The 17,716-nt window shown below is 37.1% G+C and overlaps 1 protein-coding gene across 2 annotated transcripts in view; it reads left to right on the forward strand.

The window, feature by feature from the left end:
• The window catches only part of ZFP91 (ZFP91 zinc finger protein, atypical E3 ubiquitin ligase), a 47,661-nt gene that overhangs the window by 3,421 nt on the left and 26,524 nt on the right, over nucleotides 1-17,716 (forward strand). For both annotated transcript variants that reach the window (XM_045485320.1, XM_045485321.1), the window contains exon 2: nucleotides 3,206-3,234. In XM_045485320.1, coding sequence (XP_045341276.1) covers nucleotides 3,206-3,234 — 29 coding nt within the window. The remainder of the gene's footprint in view (nucleotides 1-3,205; nucleotides 3,235-17,716) is intronic.

Genomic DNA, 17,716 nt, shown 5'->3' on the forward strand with positions numbered 1-17,716 from the left:
TAATGAAGTAGAAAAAGATTGGACTAGATAGTTTCTGCTCCCAGCTTTCTACTACTCACTAAGTGATCTTGGGCAAGTTACTTAAGCTCTTTAAATTAGTGTCTTCATCAATAACTGACAATTTATGATTTGTGAAGTTAGCTTTATAATTAAGTGATAACTAGGTTACAGTTTTTAATATACATTTATGCTTGTAACAATGTTATCGTTCACATTGAAACATTCAAAAGTTAATGAACAGGAAATCCTTATGGAAGGAAATGATTTTTCAGTGAATTTGCTCAAAAGAAAGGCATAAAGTTAAATGCTAGAAACATTTTAAAATAGAACTTTAAGGCTAATTATAAGAAAAGATAAACCGGGGCGCCTGGGTGGCGCAGTCGGTTAAGCGTCCGACTTCAGCCAGGTCACGATCTCGCGGTCCGTGAGTTCGAGCCCCGCGTCGGGCTCTGGGCTGATGGCTCAGAGCCTGGAGCCTGTTTCCGATTCTGTGTCTCCCTCTCTCTCTGCCCCTCCCCCGTTCATTCTCTGTCTCTCTCTGTCCCAAAAATAAATAAACGTTGAAAAAAAAAAAAATAAATTAAAAAAAAAAGAAAAGATAAACCAAATATGAAGAAAGGTTTTTATATCAGTACTATTGAAGAATTTGGTTCATCATTTGCTGTATTTTGGCCAATAAGCTTAAGAGTTCAGATTCTTATATTTTAATTGCAGGTGTTTATATACATGTCTAATTTTTATTTTATTAATAACATTTTTTTAAATTTTATTTTTGAGAGAGATAGACACAGTGGGAGCAAGGGATGGGGCAGAGAGAGAGAGGGAGACACAGAATCTGAAGCAGGCTCCAGACTCTGAGCTGTCAGCACAGAGCCTGATGTGGGGCTCAGACCCACAAACCGTGAGATCATGACCTGAGCCAAAGTTGGACGCTTAATCGACCGAGTCACCCAGGCACCCCTAATCCACGTCTCATTTTAAATTTTTTTTTTTTTCAACGTTTATTTATTTTTGGGACAGAGAGAGACAGAGCATGAACGGGGGAGGGGCAGAGAGAGAGGGAGACACAGAATCGGAAACAGGCTCCAGGCTCCGAGCCATCAGCCCAGAGCCCGACGCGGGGCTCGAACTCACAGACCGCGAGATCGTGACCTGGCTGAAGTCGGACGCCCAACCGACTGCGCCACCCAGGCGCCCCTCCACGTCTCATTTTAAAGTATATGTACATTTCTCGGGGCGCCTGGGTGGTTCAGTTGGTTAAGTGTCTGACTTCTGCTCAGGTCATGATCTCATGGTTTGTGAGTTCTAGCCATGCATGGGGCTCGCTGCTCTCAGTGCAGATCCCACTTCAGATCCTCTGTTCCCTTCTCTCTCTGCCTCTCCCCGCCACTCTCCCATGCTCTCGCTCTCTCTCTCAAAAATATTTTTAAAAAAAACTATATATACATTTCTACCATTTTTTTTCTGAATTCATCAAGTTAAAACATCTGCTTTTTACCAATACGGAAACTAATTCTTAAACTAAAAGTAGGTTAGATTGCAAAAAAGGCTTCTTTTTGTTCTACCATGATCATAAGGCCTGTGTTTAGCCAATGCACTTCGTGTAAAACTTCAATAAATACTTCTTTAAACTTATAGCTATTGAGTAACCCTATTGGCTAAAATGGAGTATTCTTAGAGGGACTACTACAGGTTTCGGGGGAGGTTACAAATGAAGGAAACAAATATTGCTCTATATTCTGATACATGGCATTCTATTTTTGGTGTATTTTCTTGCTTAAAGTAAAATGGTAGTAAACCTTTTGGGTGACACTTTCTTGCTATTTCCTTTTGTAAGGTGTCATGATAATGGGAATGAAAAGGCAGTAATATTCTGAATTGAAACAGCTTTTGAGACTCTTTGGAGAAAGCCCCAGTTGTAGAAGTTTAAAATTCTGAGCTTTCCTCTTATGGTGATCAATATGGTGATAGAAACATGTTAGCATTCCAAACGGTTTTTGGAAAGTTTATTGCATAGTTTCAAAATTTAGCAATTAAATCTGTACTTCTCCTTTAGAGTTAGGATGATTAGCAGTTAACTTATGTTAATTATTAACTGGGATGTTGATAATATAATTTAAAATAAAGTTATAATACCAAGCTTTAAAAAAAAAAAGTGGGATGAGAAAATGATAGCTGTTCTTTCTAAGGAGAACAGATTTTGTATTATGCTATGGCTTCTGTATTTGGACATTCTTTTATTACATAAGATTTTCATTTATATCAGGGTTACTTTCAAAAAATAAAAAAAAAACAAACCAACTTTGTACTGCTTCAGAAATACTGTGTGACATCTTTACAATACAGATCCAAGGCCTGAGGACTTTTGAATTTGGGTAATGACTCCAGGGGCAGGGGTTCATTTTACCACACTCAACAGTTATGAATGATAGAAATGTTAACAAATTTAAGACAAGATAGTAACATTTTTAAAAATCCATTTATAACACATAAAACTCTTTGCTGTTGCTATCTAATTTGTAAAGTACAAATTATATTTATTTCTAAGGTCCAGTCTTTTGCCTTTGTAGAAATAGATTTTGACTTGGGTATAACAAGTGAATAATTTGGGGTTTTCTGTTAGGTTCATTAAATTTTTCTTATGAAAATTGTCAAGTATACACAAAATAGAGAAAACAGTACAGTGAAATCTCCATAGTTGTCAAGATTTTGCTCGTTACCTCTATCTCCCTTCTCCTCCCCGCTTTTTTTGACAGACATACCTTAGAGAAAATCTCAAACGTTTTATTTCACCCCTAGTTACTGCATTTAGTAAAATAAGGACATTTTCTTACATAACCACTTAATATAATAAAATCAGCAATATTTCCTTTGTATTAATCTTTTTATAGTTAGAAACTGTCTTGAAGAATACTGTAGCTGTGTGCTGTCAGATATGATAGCTATTTAAATTTACATTAATCAAAATTAAAAATTCACTTCCTCAATTACATAAGCTATTCCAAGCACTCAGTAGCCACATGTGACTATCATATTGGAAAGTGCAGATATATAGTATTTTCATCATTGCAGAAAGTTCTATTGACCACACTACTCTAGGTGCTTTCTGCATCACTCTGGAGATGAACCTGAAAGAGATAAATATCTATGTTTTAAGAAAGTGTGCAAGATTGTTCTTTTAATAGTTGATTCTCATTTCTTTCAGATGCGTGGACAAAGTAACAACTGACAAAGGTAAGACTTGATCATTCTTATCTGTCATGTACATTACACTGGTTGTTTTATAATCTGATAGAAAATAGAATAAACTGCAGCCTAATGATTCAGATTGTTCTCATTTAAAAGTGACTTTTATTTAGTAAAAAATTATTGGTGTGATTAGAACCTATTTAGATACTAGGTTTGGGCAAGTGGAACATTTTGGCATTATTTGGAAACCTAATCAGTGGGAAATCAGATTATCTCATTTCAGTTTATTGCAATTTGTTTTTAGCTATATGGTTTTTTAGTAAAGTAACAGAAATGATACACAATATACAGAGTATAGACAAAATCTTGGTGCCTGTAGAGACTCAAATTATAAATGCAGTTTGAAGAATGTGAGAAGAAAAGTGTTCTAAGATTTCATTCAGCCTGATGAATCATTAAATGGGATCATTAGACTGTTTCTCTTTAAAAGAGTTTTACCAAACCAAATATAGGTATTAAATGTAGTCTTCTGCTTATCTGGATTATGAAAGAAAGCTAATGTCCACCTTTTTAAAAACAAAAAACAACTTTTTTTTTTAAAAGACTTTATTCTGGCTTTGCAGATTGGATTATTAAAATGGCCCCTAACATGCTGGGCCAGTTGCTCAGTCATTATATGTATATATTTTTTCTAGTTATTGCCTGCATTTCTTGATGCTAAATCAAATATGCAGCATCCGTTTTAAGACTGGAACAAGTATACTTTTAAGTGCATTTCATTTATTGTGTCTGACAAATCTAACTGAGGCTTGGCCAATTATGTATGTACATGTGTTTATGTATGTATGTATGTGTTTATATACGTACATATGTTCGTATGTATTAAGATTTTTCTGTTCATAAAGAATGCTTTGAGAAAATGTAACATGTATAAGGCAAGTTTAAAACCTGGATTTTAATGCCATGTAGAAGAATGACTGTGTGATTAGGAACCAGTGACTTAAATTGGTGGCTGCTTTGTAAATAATTAGATACCAGCTACCAGGTTTTTTTTTTCCTCTGAATTTTAGAACCTGAGGCTAGTATTTTATATCAGGCAGAAATATTTATTCTAGGCAAATTTTTTTGTGTAGAAAACTTTGCATGACCAGTTTGCTGCTCTTACTTGGAAAATAGAGTCTGCCAAGAATGGAAGATCTAACGTTCCTTATTCAGAGATCATTTTGAAATGTTATGTTGTGAAGAAAACATAGACAGGTGGCAATCAAGTACTAGAGCAGTTTTTATTAAAACAAAAGACAAAATCCTCAGCTTGCCTTTATTAGAGCTAAAGTTGTTTGATGTGTCTAAAGAGTATGTATAAAGAAATTATTTTGGGTTGTCTTGAGGAGAACTTGGAGGATGTGGTGGTAATTTTGAATCTCTGTTGGAGATAAATTAATTGCTCTTTGTATAGATGTCTTAAACCAGAAATTGGCTTGTTACATAGCCGTGCAGCTGTGGAGAGATTAAACTGCATTCTGGGTAGCTCAGTCTCCATCAGTTCACTCAATTCATTAGTTAAATGCTCCGAATCTCTAGTTAGAGCTCAGCACTTGAATTCAGGTTCTGCCTTTTATTGCAAATAGTATCAATACCTGAAAATCCAGTGAACATTCAGTAAAAGGTAACTGTAAAATTTTGAAGAAATAGATACTCTCCAGCTCTCATTTTCATCTCTTCATTGTGGCTGTTCAACTCTGAACAGTATATAGGAACATAAGAAAACTGTATCTTACGTACATTTAAACAACTAGACCAGGGAATACAGAAGTGGAGGCTATGGTGGTCACTTTTCCCTATGCTTTTAAATTCACCTCGATTCTTACCCTTTTTCTTGTCATTTAACTTCTCAGAAAGTTGTTCTGTTACTCTGGAATAGTTTTCATGTTCAGTTGGCTGCATTTTAACTGAAGTAACTCAACTCATTCCAAAGTTATTCAAAATTTTGAGCAGGTTTTTGATATTTTCTGGAGGTACTACTAATTCTGTTTCCTTAATATTGACAAGATGTTTTCAGGATTGTTTTTAACTCTTACTTACTCCAAACAGCGTGAAACTATATCCTTTCCTTCAGTCAAAGATAAGAACCTTGGACATGTTTGAACAAATAATGTTGCATACACACAAAAAACAACTTGTTGTTTTAAAATTATGAAGTTGCAAAGTGCCATGTTGATTGTTTTACACTTGGAATAGTAAAGAAACATATTTGTATTGGTTCCTGTTCTTGTATTTATTTAACCCAGATAGGTATACGTAAAACAAATGGAAAATGAAAATATATAAAAACAAATGGAGATTTGCAAAGATAGTGTTTATTAATTCATTGAACAAGTAGTTGTTGAGCATCGCATTATGTGTCCAGCAGCATTCTAGGTACTAGGTTGTGCTGGTAATCAAATCAGTGCAATGAAACATTTGATTAAAATAATGTGGTTCAGAGTTTGATGAAGTTACGATGTCATGGGAAGACCCCTTTTGAGGTGACTTTGTAACTGAGACCTGAGTGTGCATGTAGATAGCTGAAGAGCATTCCACACAGAAGAAGCAAAAAGGGAAAAACTTGAAACATGAAAGTTAGTTTACCATTGCCAGCTTCCAAGAGTGTTAGCAGAAATTTTGAGGGATGGAGCCTAGCAGGTTCCTTTTTCACTTTGCTCTCTGTTTTCATTCTGTTCTCTGTTTTCAACTAATGTTATTCTTATGGTAATAACTATAGTGATAGTTTGCCGCAATGCAATGTAGTTTATTAGTAATTCCAGTGTTACTTTATCCACTAATTTTAATTTCTTTACTTTCAAACCTCCAACTAAAACTGCCCAAGATGAAACCTTATTAAAAAAAAAAAAAAAAGGAGACTATAATATCTTAATGTTTACTAAAGTGAGTTTCAAGTGTTTCGTGGAATAATAAGTATTTACAGAGTCAAATGTGCTAGGTGTTTGAGTCATCAGTGTGTTAGTTTTTTTTTTTATTGCAGGGCCTCTCAGATTTTGTTTGTTGAGTAGTGAGCAATAAAAATACCAAAATGTGCAGTAACTCCCTAACTTAATTGACTATAATGCCCCCCCCTCCGCTTTTTTTAAGGGATAGCTCATAAAATTAGAATTTGTGGAAAGCACTAAAGAGCACTGAGTGCTTAAAAATTTGATTGTATTAAACTCTGGGTCTCACCTTTTATTCAGAATTCTTTTACTGTTTTCAGTTACTCTTCTTGTTACAGGGTAGTAACGTTTAGAAAACATTACCTAGATAGAGTCATCAAATAAGTTCATTACAGATCTGGGAATTTACTTAAATTGTTAAGAGCTTTGATTATTTGCCTTATCTAATTTATAATCAACATAATATCTGGAATTATTACTAAAATATTAGCTTGTTTTGTTATTTCTTTCCTGGATCACATCCTCCATTTTTGTGTTCATTGATCTAATTTATATGTTATAGCTCTGTATTCCTTTCTTTTAAAAATTGGAATTTATTTTTAGCAATTTTTATAGTTTTAATTTCATCAGACTATTTCATTTTTCCTATGTTGGAATACCTTGGATTATTTCTTATCCTGTCATTTCCAGTACCCTTAAACAATGTTTGTGTTATTCTTAACTATATAGAACAGGCTTCCCACCTGTTTTACCTACTCCCATTGAGAAAAATCTAACTTTAATTTTTCCATTTGAGTTTTTGTACAAAGGATGATGTGAGAAGTTACTTAGGACATTGTCTTCACAATTCTTTGAAATATTTTGAGTCTCCTGGCTGATAACCTGGTGTCCCTAGTTAAAATCTTACTGGTTTTGAATAGGAAAGAGCTCTGAAAGGAGAATCACTAGGCAAAAAAAAAGGGGGGGGGGCATATACTTAGTTTCAGTCTTAACTCTCAAATATATGATCACTTTTAACGGAAGCATTCTTCACAAATTCAATAATACTCTTCTAAAGTTGGCTTAAATATAAGTTTAAAAAAGAGCCTTGCTTTCCTTGATTTCTCTTAATACTGCTGACGCTGGAATATTTCAAAATGGACTTTACTAATTATTTATGAGAAACAAAGAGCTAATTATAGAAATATACAGAGTAGTCTGATCAGGTTTCAGAAACTCAAGTTTCTGACTGTTACGATAATGTTCATGTCTCAAATGGCTGACAGTACATAGCATTTTATCTGTCCTATTTTGTTCCTAGCTCTTTATCTTAAGGTAACAGGAGCTATATTATTTCTCTCAGTAGGAGAATGATCTACTCAGACATCCAGTTCCTCATTGGGAATGCCCCATATCCTTTAAACTATTTTTCTTGTTCAAATACCTAGACCTCCTGTGGTTCTTGCTCTCTGTTCTAGTTTTCTAGAAGTGCAGACATACCTCGTGTGGGGATTGTGACATGGGCTCAGAAAGCCCATGGGCTTATCAACTCATTTCAGTTGTGGGATGTTTTATCAGATAAACGAGTCTTTCCCTTACATACAAAGAAATAACTTTGTAACAGTTGCCCATTATGATTCAACTTACATAGAAACCATCTCTGACAACACTTATAAGTTAATTTTGTAATGTAGAGTAGTTATTTTGTGTTGAGATCCAATTCCTGCCACAACCACTTGAGAGATGCAGCAGAATGCCCTGGTGGAAGCAAACTGAAGCATGAGTGGACAAGAACCTCTGACAAAAAGGAGTTAGCTATGATTTCATGCCCCCTGACCTTTTAAGTCCAAGAAGGATCAAGCTCCTCTGAATTAAAACTAGCCAGATTGATCTAACTACATCAAGGCAAAGCCCCCTTTAGCTTCAGTGCAAGTAATTCTTAGAGGTAACTGTGGTTCTGTCCTCTGCCTGCCTACCTCGTTGCTGTTTTGATCCCAGTTAATCTCCCAACTTGTATCCTAGCTTCTTTGTAATTTTGCCTCTTTTGAGAATTTCTAAACCCTATTTTCTTTACTGTGACTCTCCCTAAACTCTTGTATCACTTATCTATTGCCATGTAACCTTCCAAAAGTTCAATAGTTTAAAATACAGAAACTTGTTGTTTCCCAGTTGGGCTGTTCCCTCTTCTCTTTGGTCTTTCAGTCTAGACATTTTCGGGTCGTGGTGGCCTCAGAGCAGTTTGCAAAAAGATTGAAGGCAAAATCTGCAAGGCATCTTGATGCTGCCTCACATAATACAAGATCAACATACAAAAATCAGTTATATTCCTGTATGTTAGCAACAAAAATGTTGAAATTATAAAATTATACCATTTACAGGAGCATCAAAAAATAGGTGTTAGGGATAAATCTTACAAGACATGAAAGACTTAAACATTGGAAAGTGCAAAACACTTGAATGAAATTAATGACTTAAATAAATGGAATGAATGATGTACCTTGTTCACGGGTTTGAAGGCTCAATATTGTTAAGATGTCATTTCTCTCCATACTGATCTACAAATGAAATGTAATCCAAATTCCAATACAGGTTGTTTTGGAGAGTTTCAACCTTGTAAACCTCTTGAGAAGGTCTTGGTAACCTTTAGGAATTCACAGGCTATACTTTGAAAGCCTTTAGCTTACACTGATCAGGAATCCCACCATGTGTCTAAGAGTGGGATCGAGTCTTTCAGGAAAGAGGAGGCAAATAGATGCTTGGGGGGCATCCAACAATGGCTACTACACATGTATATTCTGTAATTTATTTAACCCTTACCTGATTGAAGGACACTTGATATTTCTGTTCTTTTTTCCTAGGATTACAGGTGATCTTTTTGAAAGTCGGTTAAGATATGCCATACATATGCACAAGCTCACTTACCATAAATGTATGGCTTTGTGAATATTCACAAGGCAAGCCCAGTCATGTAGTCATTACCCAGGTCAAGTAATAGAACCTGATCCCTACCCCCAACTGTAACCACCATTCTGACTTTGAACAGCGCAAATTTGTTTTGCCATTTTTTGGATTCTGTATAAGTGGAGTAATACAGCATGTACTCTTGTGTAGGGCTTCTTTGCTTTCCATTATGTAAGGTTTCTCTAGGTTGTGTGTGTTCTAGATTGTTCATTTTCATTGTCGTACAGTGTTCCCCTGTGAGATTGTATCATGGTTTATTCATTTTACTGTTGATTGGCATTTGGGTAGCTTTTAGTTATTGGCCTTTATGTCTAGTGCTGTGATGCATATTATTAATAAGATTTTACTGAGACACAACTTATATATCATAAAATACACCTATTTCAAGTGTATAATTCTGTCTACATAGGTTTTCCTTTTCTGGGCACTTTATAAACAGACTTGTGTATAGAATATGTGTTTTTGCGTTTGGCTTCTTTCACTTTGCATAATTTTGAGGTTAATCCATATTATAGCATGTATCGATATTTTCATTCCTTTGTGTAGTACTTCTTTGTATGGAAATATTCTATTTGATTTATCCATTTATCAGTTGATCCACTTTTTTGCTATCATGAGTAATGATACTCTGAATATTGATGGGCAAGTTTTTGAATGGATGAATGTTTTTATTTCTTTTAGGTCGATATCTAGGAGTAGAATTTTTAGATTGTAACTGATAAATGTATGTTTAAGAGCCTGGCAAAGAGTTTTCCATAGTGGCTATGACATTTATGTTCTCTAGTGATAGATGAGGATTTCTTTTGCTCCACAACCTCACCGGTGTTTGTTACTTTCATTCCACTCTTCTGTTAAGTCAGCTGCTTTAGGATTGTGGGGCACATGGTAAGGCAGTGAATTCCATGAGCCATAGGTCCATTGCTGCATTTCATTTGCTGAGAAGTGAGTTCCTTGTTCAGAAGAAATGCTGTGTGGAAAACCATGACTGGGATAAGACATTATGTAAGTCCACAAATGGTATTTTTCACAGAAGCACTGTATGCAGGGAAGGCAAATCCTTAACCAGATGTCGATTCCACAAAGAACAAAACATTGCCACTTCCATGGTGTGGGTGGTCCATTATAATGAACCTGCCATTAAGTAGCTGGATGATAACCCTGGGGAATGGTGCCATATCAGGGACTCAGTGTTGGTCTCTGCTGCTAGCAGTGGTACTCAGAAGTATCTATACCCATTTGGCCTTGGTGAGACTCTGGGTTTGGTTTCCAGCAATCTCAGCTCTGTAGCTGTAGGAGATCGGGATTTCTTTCAGCGCAGGCATAGAAACTTTCAGGTCATTTATATGGTACTTGAGCTAGGAATTTAAATCCCTAAGCACATCCCTATCTTTCCCAACTTCGTCTAGTGTCATTAGAAACAACTAGCCAATTTTCTGCTCATTTAACTTGAAATATTCTAAGGTATTGACTACATAATAGCCAGAACCTTGTCTGTTATTAAAGAAATATTTGATCAGGAGTATCCATTGGTGATTTTTTGCCATAGACTTTCATTGTTCTCTTTACTACCAAAAATAGAGTCATTAGGGCCTTTAAATCAATTAAAGAAACGATTCCAGAAACCACAGAACTAATTCAGAAAGCTCATCCTTAAGATTCTGTTCTTCTAGGAAGTTTATAGCAATATAGGCCTTCCTCAAGAAGCAAGAAAAATCTCGGGGCGCCTGGGTGGGCTCAGTCGGTTAAGTGGCCGACTTCGGCTCAGGTCATGATCTCTCGGTCCGTGAGTTTGAGTCCCGCGTCGGGCTCTGTGCTGACGGCTCAGAGCCTGGAGCCTGTTTCAGATTCTGTGTCTCCCTCTCTCTGACCCTCCCCCGTTCATGCTCTGCCTCTCTCTGTCTCAAAAATAAATACACGTTAAAAAAAAAATTAAAAAAAAAAAGCAAGAAAAATCTCAAACAACCTAACCTTACACCTAAAGGAGATAGAAAAATAAGAACAAACAAAACCCAAACCCAGTAGTAGGAAGGAAATAATGAAGATTAGAGCAGAAATAAGCAAAATAGAAACTTAAAAAAAAAAAAGATCAATAAAACCAGGAGCTTTTTCTTTGAGAAATCAACAAAATTGATAAACCTTTAGCCAGACTCATTAAAGAGAGAGAACTCAAGCAAAATCAGAAATGAAAGAGGAGAAATAAAAACCAACACCACGAAATACAAAGGATTATAAGAGAATATTATGAAAAGTTATATGTCAAAAAATTGGACAACCTATAAGAAATAGATAAATTCCTAGAAACATATAACCTTCTAAAACTGAATCAGAAGAAATAGAAAATGTTTACGGACTGATGATGAGTAATGAAATTGAAAAGTCTAGGACCAAATGGCCTCACAAGTGAATTCTACCAAACATTTAAAGAAGAGTTAATACCTATTCTTAAACTATTCCAAAAACTAAAAAAGGAGGGAAAGCTTCCAAATTCATTCTGTGAAGCCAGAATTACCTTGATACCAACACAAGATAAAGACATCACAAAAAAAGAACTACAGGCTGGTTTATCTGGTGAACATGGATGCAAAAATCCTCAACAAAATGTTAGCAAACTAAATCCAGCAATACATTTGAAAAATCGTTCGTGATCAAGTGGAATTTTTTTCCTGGGACAAGGAAACCAAGGGTGGTTCAGGATTCACAAATCAATCAGCATGATAGGTCATATCAATAAGGAAAGGCTAAAAACCATATGATCATTTCAATAGATGCAGGAAAAGCATGTGACTAAGTACAGCACCTATTCATGAGGAAAACCCTCAACAAAGTAAGTTTAGAGGGAACACACTTCAACAGAATAAAGGCCATACGTGAAAAACGCACAGCTAACATCATACTCAATTGTGAAAAACCAAGCACTTTTCCCCCCTAAGATCAGGAAAAAGATAAGGGTGCCTACTCTCACCACTTTTATTCAACATAGTCCTGGAAATCCTAGCCACAGCACTCAGACATGGAAAAGAAAAGGCATCTAAACTGGTAAGGAAGAATTGAAACTTTGACTGTTTGCCAGTGACGTAATACTATGTGCAGAAAACCCTAGGGGCACCTGGGTGGCTCGGTCGGTTAAGTGGCCGGCTTTGGCTCAGGTCATGATCTCCTGGTTCATGAGTTCGAGCCCTGCATTCAAGTTTGGGCTCCATGCTGACAGCTCAGAGCCTGGAGCCTGCTTCAGATTCTGTGCCTCCCTCCTTCTCTCTGCCCCTTCCCCATTTGCACACTGTATCTCTCTCTCAAAAATAAAAAAATAAAAAAATAATTAAATAATAAAATGAATCTTTAAAAAATACATAAGAAAGAAAAACCTGATGGTTAAGAGAGGGGAGGTGGGTGCAGGGATGAGTAAAATAGGTGAAAAGATTAAGAGTATACTTACTGTGGTGAGCACTGAATAATGTATAGAATTGTTGAATCACTATATTAAAAAAACATTCTCTTCCTCTAGAACCCCTTTCCGTACCAGAGTCTGTATTATGGCTCCTCAAGTGAAGCAGAACCAATAGAATATATATAGAGAGAGAGAGATTTATTTTAAGGAATTAGCTTAAATTCCTGAAGCTTAAGTGATTGTGGCTATCAAGTTCAAAATCCACAGGGCAAACCAGCAGACTAGAAATTCAGATAAGAGGTGGTGTTGTAATCTTGAAGCCAAACTCCATGAAATCAGTCTTTGCTCTGAGGCCTTCAACTGATTGGATGAGGCCCACCCACATTATGGAGGGTAGTTTACTCAGAATCTACTGATTTACATGTTAATCATATCTCAAAAGGACCTTCACAGCGACATTTAGGCTGTTTGACCAAACAACTAGGCACTATAGTGGGGGTGGGGAGAAGAGGGTTTCCCACACAGCAACCAAGCAATTCTCAGATACCAGCAGGATATTCCAAGGATTCAACTCAATTCTGTTACTGTCTATAAGGAAATAGCATCAAATTCTGTAGGTTAAGGGCTCAGTCCTACAAGACTATTCCCTCACACCTCCATTCACATGCCAGTAGTAGGTCCAGGTTGTTACCTGTTCTGAACTATAAATCACAAGTTCCCATGACCCCCTCCTTGTATTCAGTTAATTTGTTAGAGCAGCTCACAGAACTCAGAAACATTTTACTTACTAGATCACTGGTGTATTATAACTCAGAAACAGCTAGGTGAAAGTGATCTGTAGGGCAAGATGTGAAGGAAGGGGTGAGAAGCTTCTGCAACCGAATCAACATGAGTTTATTCCTTGGTGAGTCACAGATAGAAACTACACCACATAAGTTGTTGCGCAAAGGAAACTTTATTTGCAACAAATAAGGTGATCACAGGGAATAACTTCCAAAGCCGTGACTCTCCAAAATGCGTTCCTTTTATTTAGGGTTAGGATGAATATTTAGATAGAGAAGCCTTGTCATATGTAGAGACGGGTATAAGGTCACATATATGCCTTAAGGAAACATGTCTACATACATTGTATGTTACGTAAATGAGGCTTGGCTTCTCCTTGGGTGGAGATTTTAGTTTTATAATTAGGTAACAATAGTTGTTGGTCATTCTTGAGGTTACTCCATGGCCCATGTGCACAAGTGCTAGTCTGTTGCAAGAGGGAGTTACGCTCAAATGGCTTGGATGGTCTGGGCTGGCTGGAGGTCTATCAGGGCAGTTACTATTGCTTGAGGGGTGGTTTCAGTTTCCATTTGAGTTAGGAGATAAGCTAGAAAGGAGAGCTTAAGGATAAAATGCTAGACAGAGGTCAAAGAGTAGGAGCCAGTGGGCAGGTCTTAGGGTCTATCTGGTGACACTTCCCTTCCCTCCCCTCTCAGAGCAGGCCATTCTCCCCAGATCCCACGTGTTCACCAACCCAGAAGCTCTTTGGACCCTGCCTTGGGTTTTTATAGAGGCTTCATAATTCCTGCGATTGATTAAATCATTGTCCATTGGTGTTCCATTCGGCTTCCAGAAGTGGGGAGGGAGACTAAAAGTTCAATCTTCTGGCAGCCAGACCCCTTCCTTAGGTAGGATCCAAAAGTCACGTTATTAACGTAACCAGAAACACTTTTAACACTTAGGAATTTTGAAGGGTTTGGGCAACTCTGAGTTAGGAGCTTGTGGATGAAGACCATACATATTTTTCTTACAGATCACAACATCACACTAGCCTAGTTGATAAATGAAATTAACACATAAATGATGTTAAATTAAGTTACAATGCATGTCTTCAATTTATAGCAGATTTTATGTTCTTATTTCTTTAACTGTTGCTTTTGCTTTCTCTGTTTAATTTGTTCTTTTTTCCCTCTTCTTAACCCTTTCTACTTTTATTTTCTCAGCTTAATACCTTTTCTTAAAGGTTTTAATTCTTGCTATCATAGTTTTAATTTTCCAGGAGCTTTTTTTTTCATGTATTACTATTCTTTAATGACATACTCGCTTCCTATCAATATACAAGTATGTTTCTGTGTATATGTATTTTTTTCTGTTCCCTGAGTTGCCATTTCTTTCAAGTTGTTTTTCCCATTTGTTTATTTAGCCTCTCAAGAGATTTTTGTCAAGTTTTTGGTGTTCCCTAACTTTCTTTTGATTTTTAGAGTAAAGTCTGTGATCGGGAAGTCTGTGCACGGATTAGACTTCCTGTGCCCTGTAAAGAGATGATGTGGGCATAGTCTTTCTATGGGCCATTTCATTTTCATCAGAGAGAAGTTCTGTATCTCTGGTTATAGCGTTGGGTGGGAGGTCAGTGAGGAGGGTCCTCAACATTTATTATTTTTGGTTCCATTTAATTGTCACTGTTCTCTAATAATACTTCAACTCTGCCCTTACCTGAAACTGTTGATGCCAGGGCCTGTATAGTTCACCTTTTCCTAAATAGTAAACCTCTGCTCAGAGGGGTGGTTGATGGCAGCAAAGGGTAAAAGGGACCGCGTGTTGAAACTAACTTTTAAAACCTTCCAACTGCTCTCTTTTCAGTCTTACTCAGCATCCCCTGTTTCAGAGGCACCTTGTGACTCTGATTCCTATTTCTTTCTGAAGTGGCTAAGTGTGTGTGTGTTAACTTATGATTTGTTTCCCAGCCTTCTAGTGTAAGTTAAACTCTATTTGATGTGAAAGTCTTTATCACTATCCTGGTTCAGGTCTTCTAAAATTTTGTTGAAATGAAATCATAGGGCTGTTGTGTCCTTTTGTGTTCCTTTAACTTTGTGATTCTTAGTCATTTTTAGTTCTTCTCTGTCATTTTAGTGACATTTTAGAAGGAAAGCAGACGAAAAAAATATATTCAATCTGCTGTTTAACTAGAAGTCCCCTCCACACTATTTAAAACTTAAAACCATAGTTAATTCTAATATTCCTTTTATTCCCTATGTTAATTACATTCATCCCACTAAATCTGTTTCTGTTGTTTTGTTCTTTGCATCCTCGAATGTGAAGAGTGAAAGAGTGAACTCTTACGTTTATGTTGGAGACGATCTTAGGGATCATCTCTAATCCTTCATTTTATAGATGAGAAAATGGAGACTCATAATTATGTCTTTTGCTTTAGAACACATTGCCCCAAATTGGTGTCTTAAAGAATAGTTTATTATCCTGTGTTGTTTTCCAGTTGGCTGGATGCTTCTGCTGTTCTCCTGGGCTAGTCGGGCAGCTGCGGTCAGAGAACAGCTGAAAGGGCCTGAGGAGGCAAGATGGCCACACTGGCGTGTGAAGCAGTCGGTGCTGGCTGTGGGCCAGCAGCATGGTTTTCCTCCTCATGGTCTCTCATCCTCCACTGGGCAAGTTCTTAATAATATGGCAGCCTCTGGGCAGCTTTACAGAAGGGCAGACCTCACTTGCAAAAGTGCCTGTCAGACCTCTGCTTGTGTTAAATTTGCATCTTCTATATCATCACCAAAACTCTCTTTATATTCAGTTGTTTTGGACCTTTCTGTATCACTAAAAATCTTGCACTGTGCCATAAGACCAAGTGATTACAAAGTTGCTTGGTGGACATAGTATTAAAAAAGAGATTCTGTGAGAAGGAGAATTATATGATGCCAGCATTTCCTAGCATCAGGTTACTTGATAGCTCATGCATCCTTTCCTGTAGGTGTAGGCAGAACCATGGTGTTTGACCACTGTATTTGTTTTCAAACACATTATGACAAGTTGAGAGCAACACCCATTTATCATCTCTTAGTTTCCCTCCGTCAGGAGTCTGGACACAGCTTAGCTATGTCCTCTACTGAGGGTCTCACAAGTCTTGAAATTAAAGAGGAGGTGACCAATAGGTAGTTGGTTATAAAAGTCTTAACTTTTAGATACTAATTGAACTCTGGGAATGGATGAGATTGTGTAGGTGTTTTCAGTGAGAAGAGAAGCAGGCCAGTAAACACCACCATTTCAAGTAAGGTATGGAGAGCCCAGATGAGAGACTGAGAAGGATGAAAAGTCCAAGAAGGAAAAAAAGTGGTGGAAGTGAAGGAAAGGCAAAGAGTTTTAACTTTTAGAAGGGGGTAGGGGCGCCTGGGTAGCTCAGGCAGTTAAGGGTCTGACTCTTTGACTTCGATCTCAGGGTCTTGAGATCGAGCCCTTCTTTCGGCTCTGCACTGAGCATGGAGCCTACTTGGGATTCTCTCCCTCTCCCTCTCCCTCTCCCTCTGCCCCTCCCCGACTTGTGTGGTCTCTTTCTTTCTCTCTCTCTCTCTCTCTCTCTCTCTCTCTCTCTCTCTCTCTCTCTCCAAATAAAAAGCATTAAAAAACTCATTTAGAAGAAGATAGCTGGAAGGGTAGTGGCAAGTGCTACTGAAAGATTGCCCATGATTAAAAACAAAGTATCCATTAGCTTTAGCTCGAGGGGTCTGTGGATTAGCTATATTCCATTACAGTTTTCTTTGTAAGCCTTTTTTTAAAATCCTATTTTATTTTATACACTTAAAACCAATAATCCTGAGGCATATATGTTTTACCACATCCCCAGAGGAGTCCATGGCACACAAAGGTAAGAGCCCCTCTCGGCATTGTTGGCCTTGGCAAAAGCAATTTTAAAGGAACGGTAACATCACAACCAAAGTGATATTATATAGAGGTGTATATTACTTATTATACAAAGACGATGATGCATAGTGCGATGATAAAGTGCGTGCAAAGGACAGAAGTGAGTTCAGGGTTTCTTTAGTGTAAGAGCATCATGGCTGAAGAGCACAGTCTTCAAAATCAGACAACCTGAACTTGAACTCTGCTTTGTTGGGAATTTACCATGTGACTTTGGGGAGTTTTCTTAACTTTTCCATGTCTCCGTTTCCTTGTCTGTAAAATTAAGAAAGTATGTAAGAAGTACTTAATGGAGTATTTTGAGAATTCATTGTGAGATGATATACACGAACTACTTAGAACAGTGGCAGCCACATGATAATATTCCTTATTGGTTATTAATTAGATTGGCCCAAGTGCTAGATCCATTTTTAGGTGACTTTGTGTAGTGCTGCATTTTCATTGTGTATTGATTTGTAGTTTAATTATTAAAAGGCAACCCTTTTATTGTGTGTGGACAGTGCCTCCCTGTTAAAGCACCACCATCGGCTCTCATTCACTATACTGAGTACATATTAAAACCCCGAGGAGGGTGCCTGGGTGGCTCAGTCCGTTG

This window comes from Leopardus geoffroyi, chromosome D1, assembly GCF_018350155.1.
Source record: "Leopardus geoffroyi isolate Oge1 chromosome D1, O.geoffroyi_Oge1_pat1.0, whole genome shotgun sequence".
NCBI classification, from domain to species: domain Eukaryota; kingdom Metazoa; phylum Chordata; class Mammalia; order Carnivora; family Felidae; genus Leopardus; species Leopardus geoffroyi.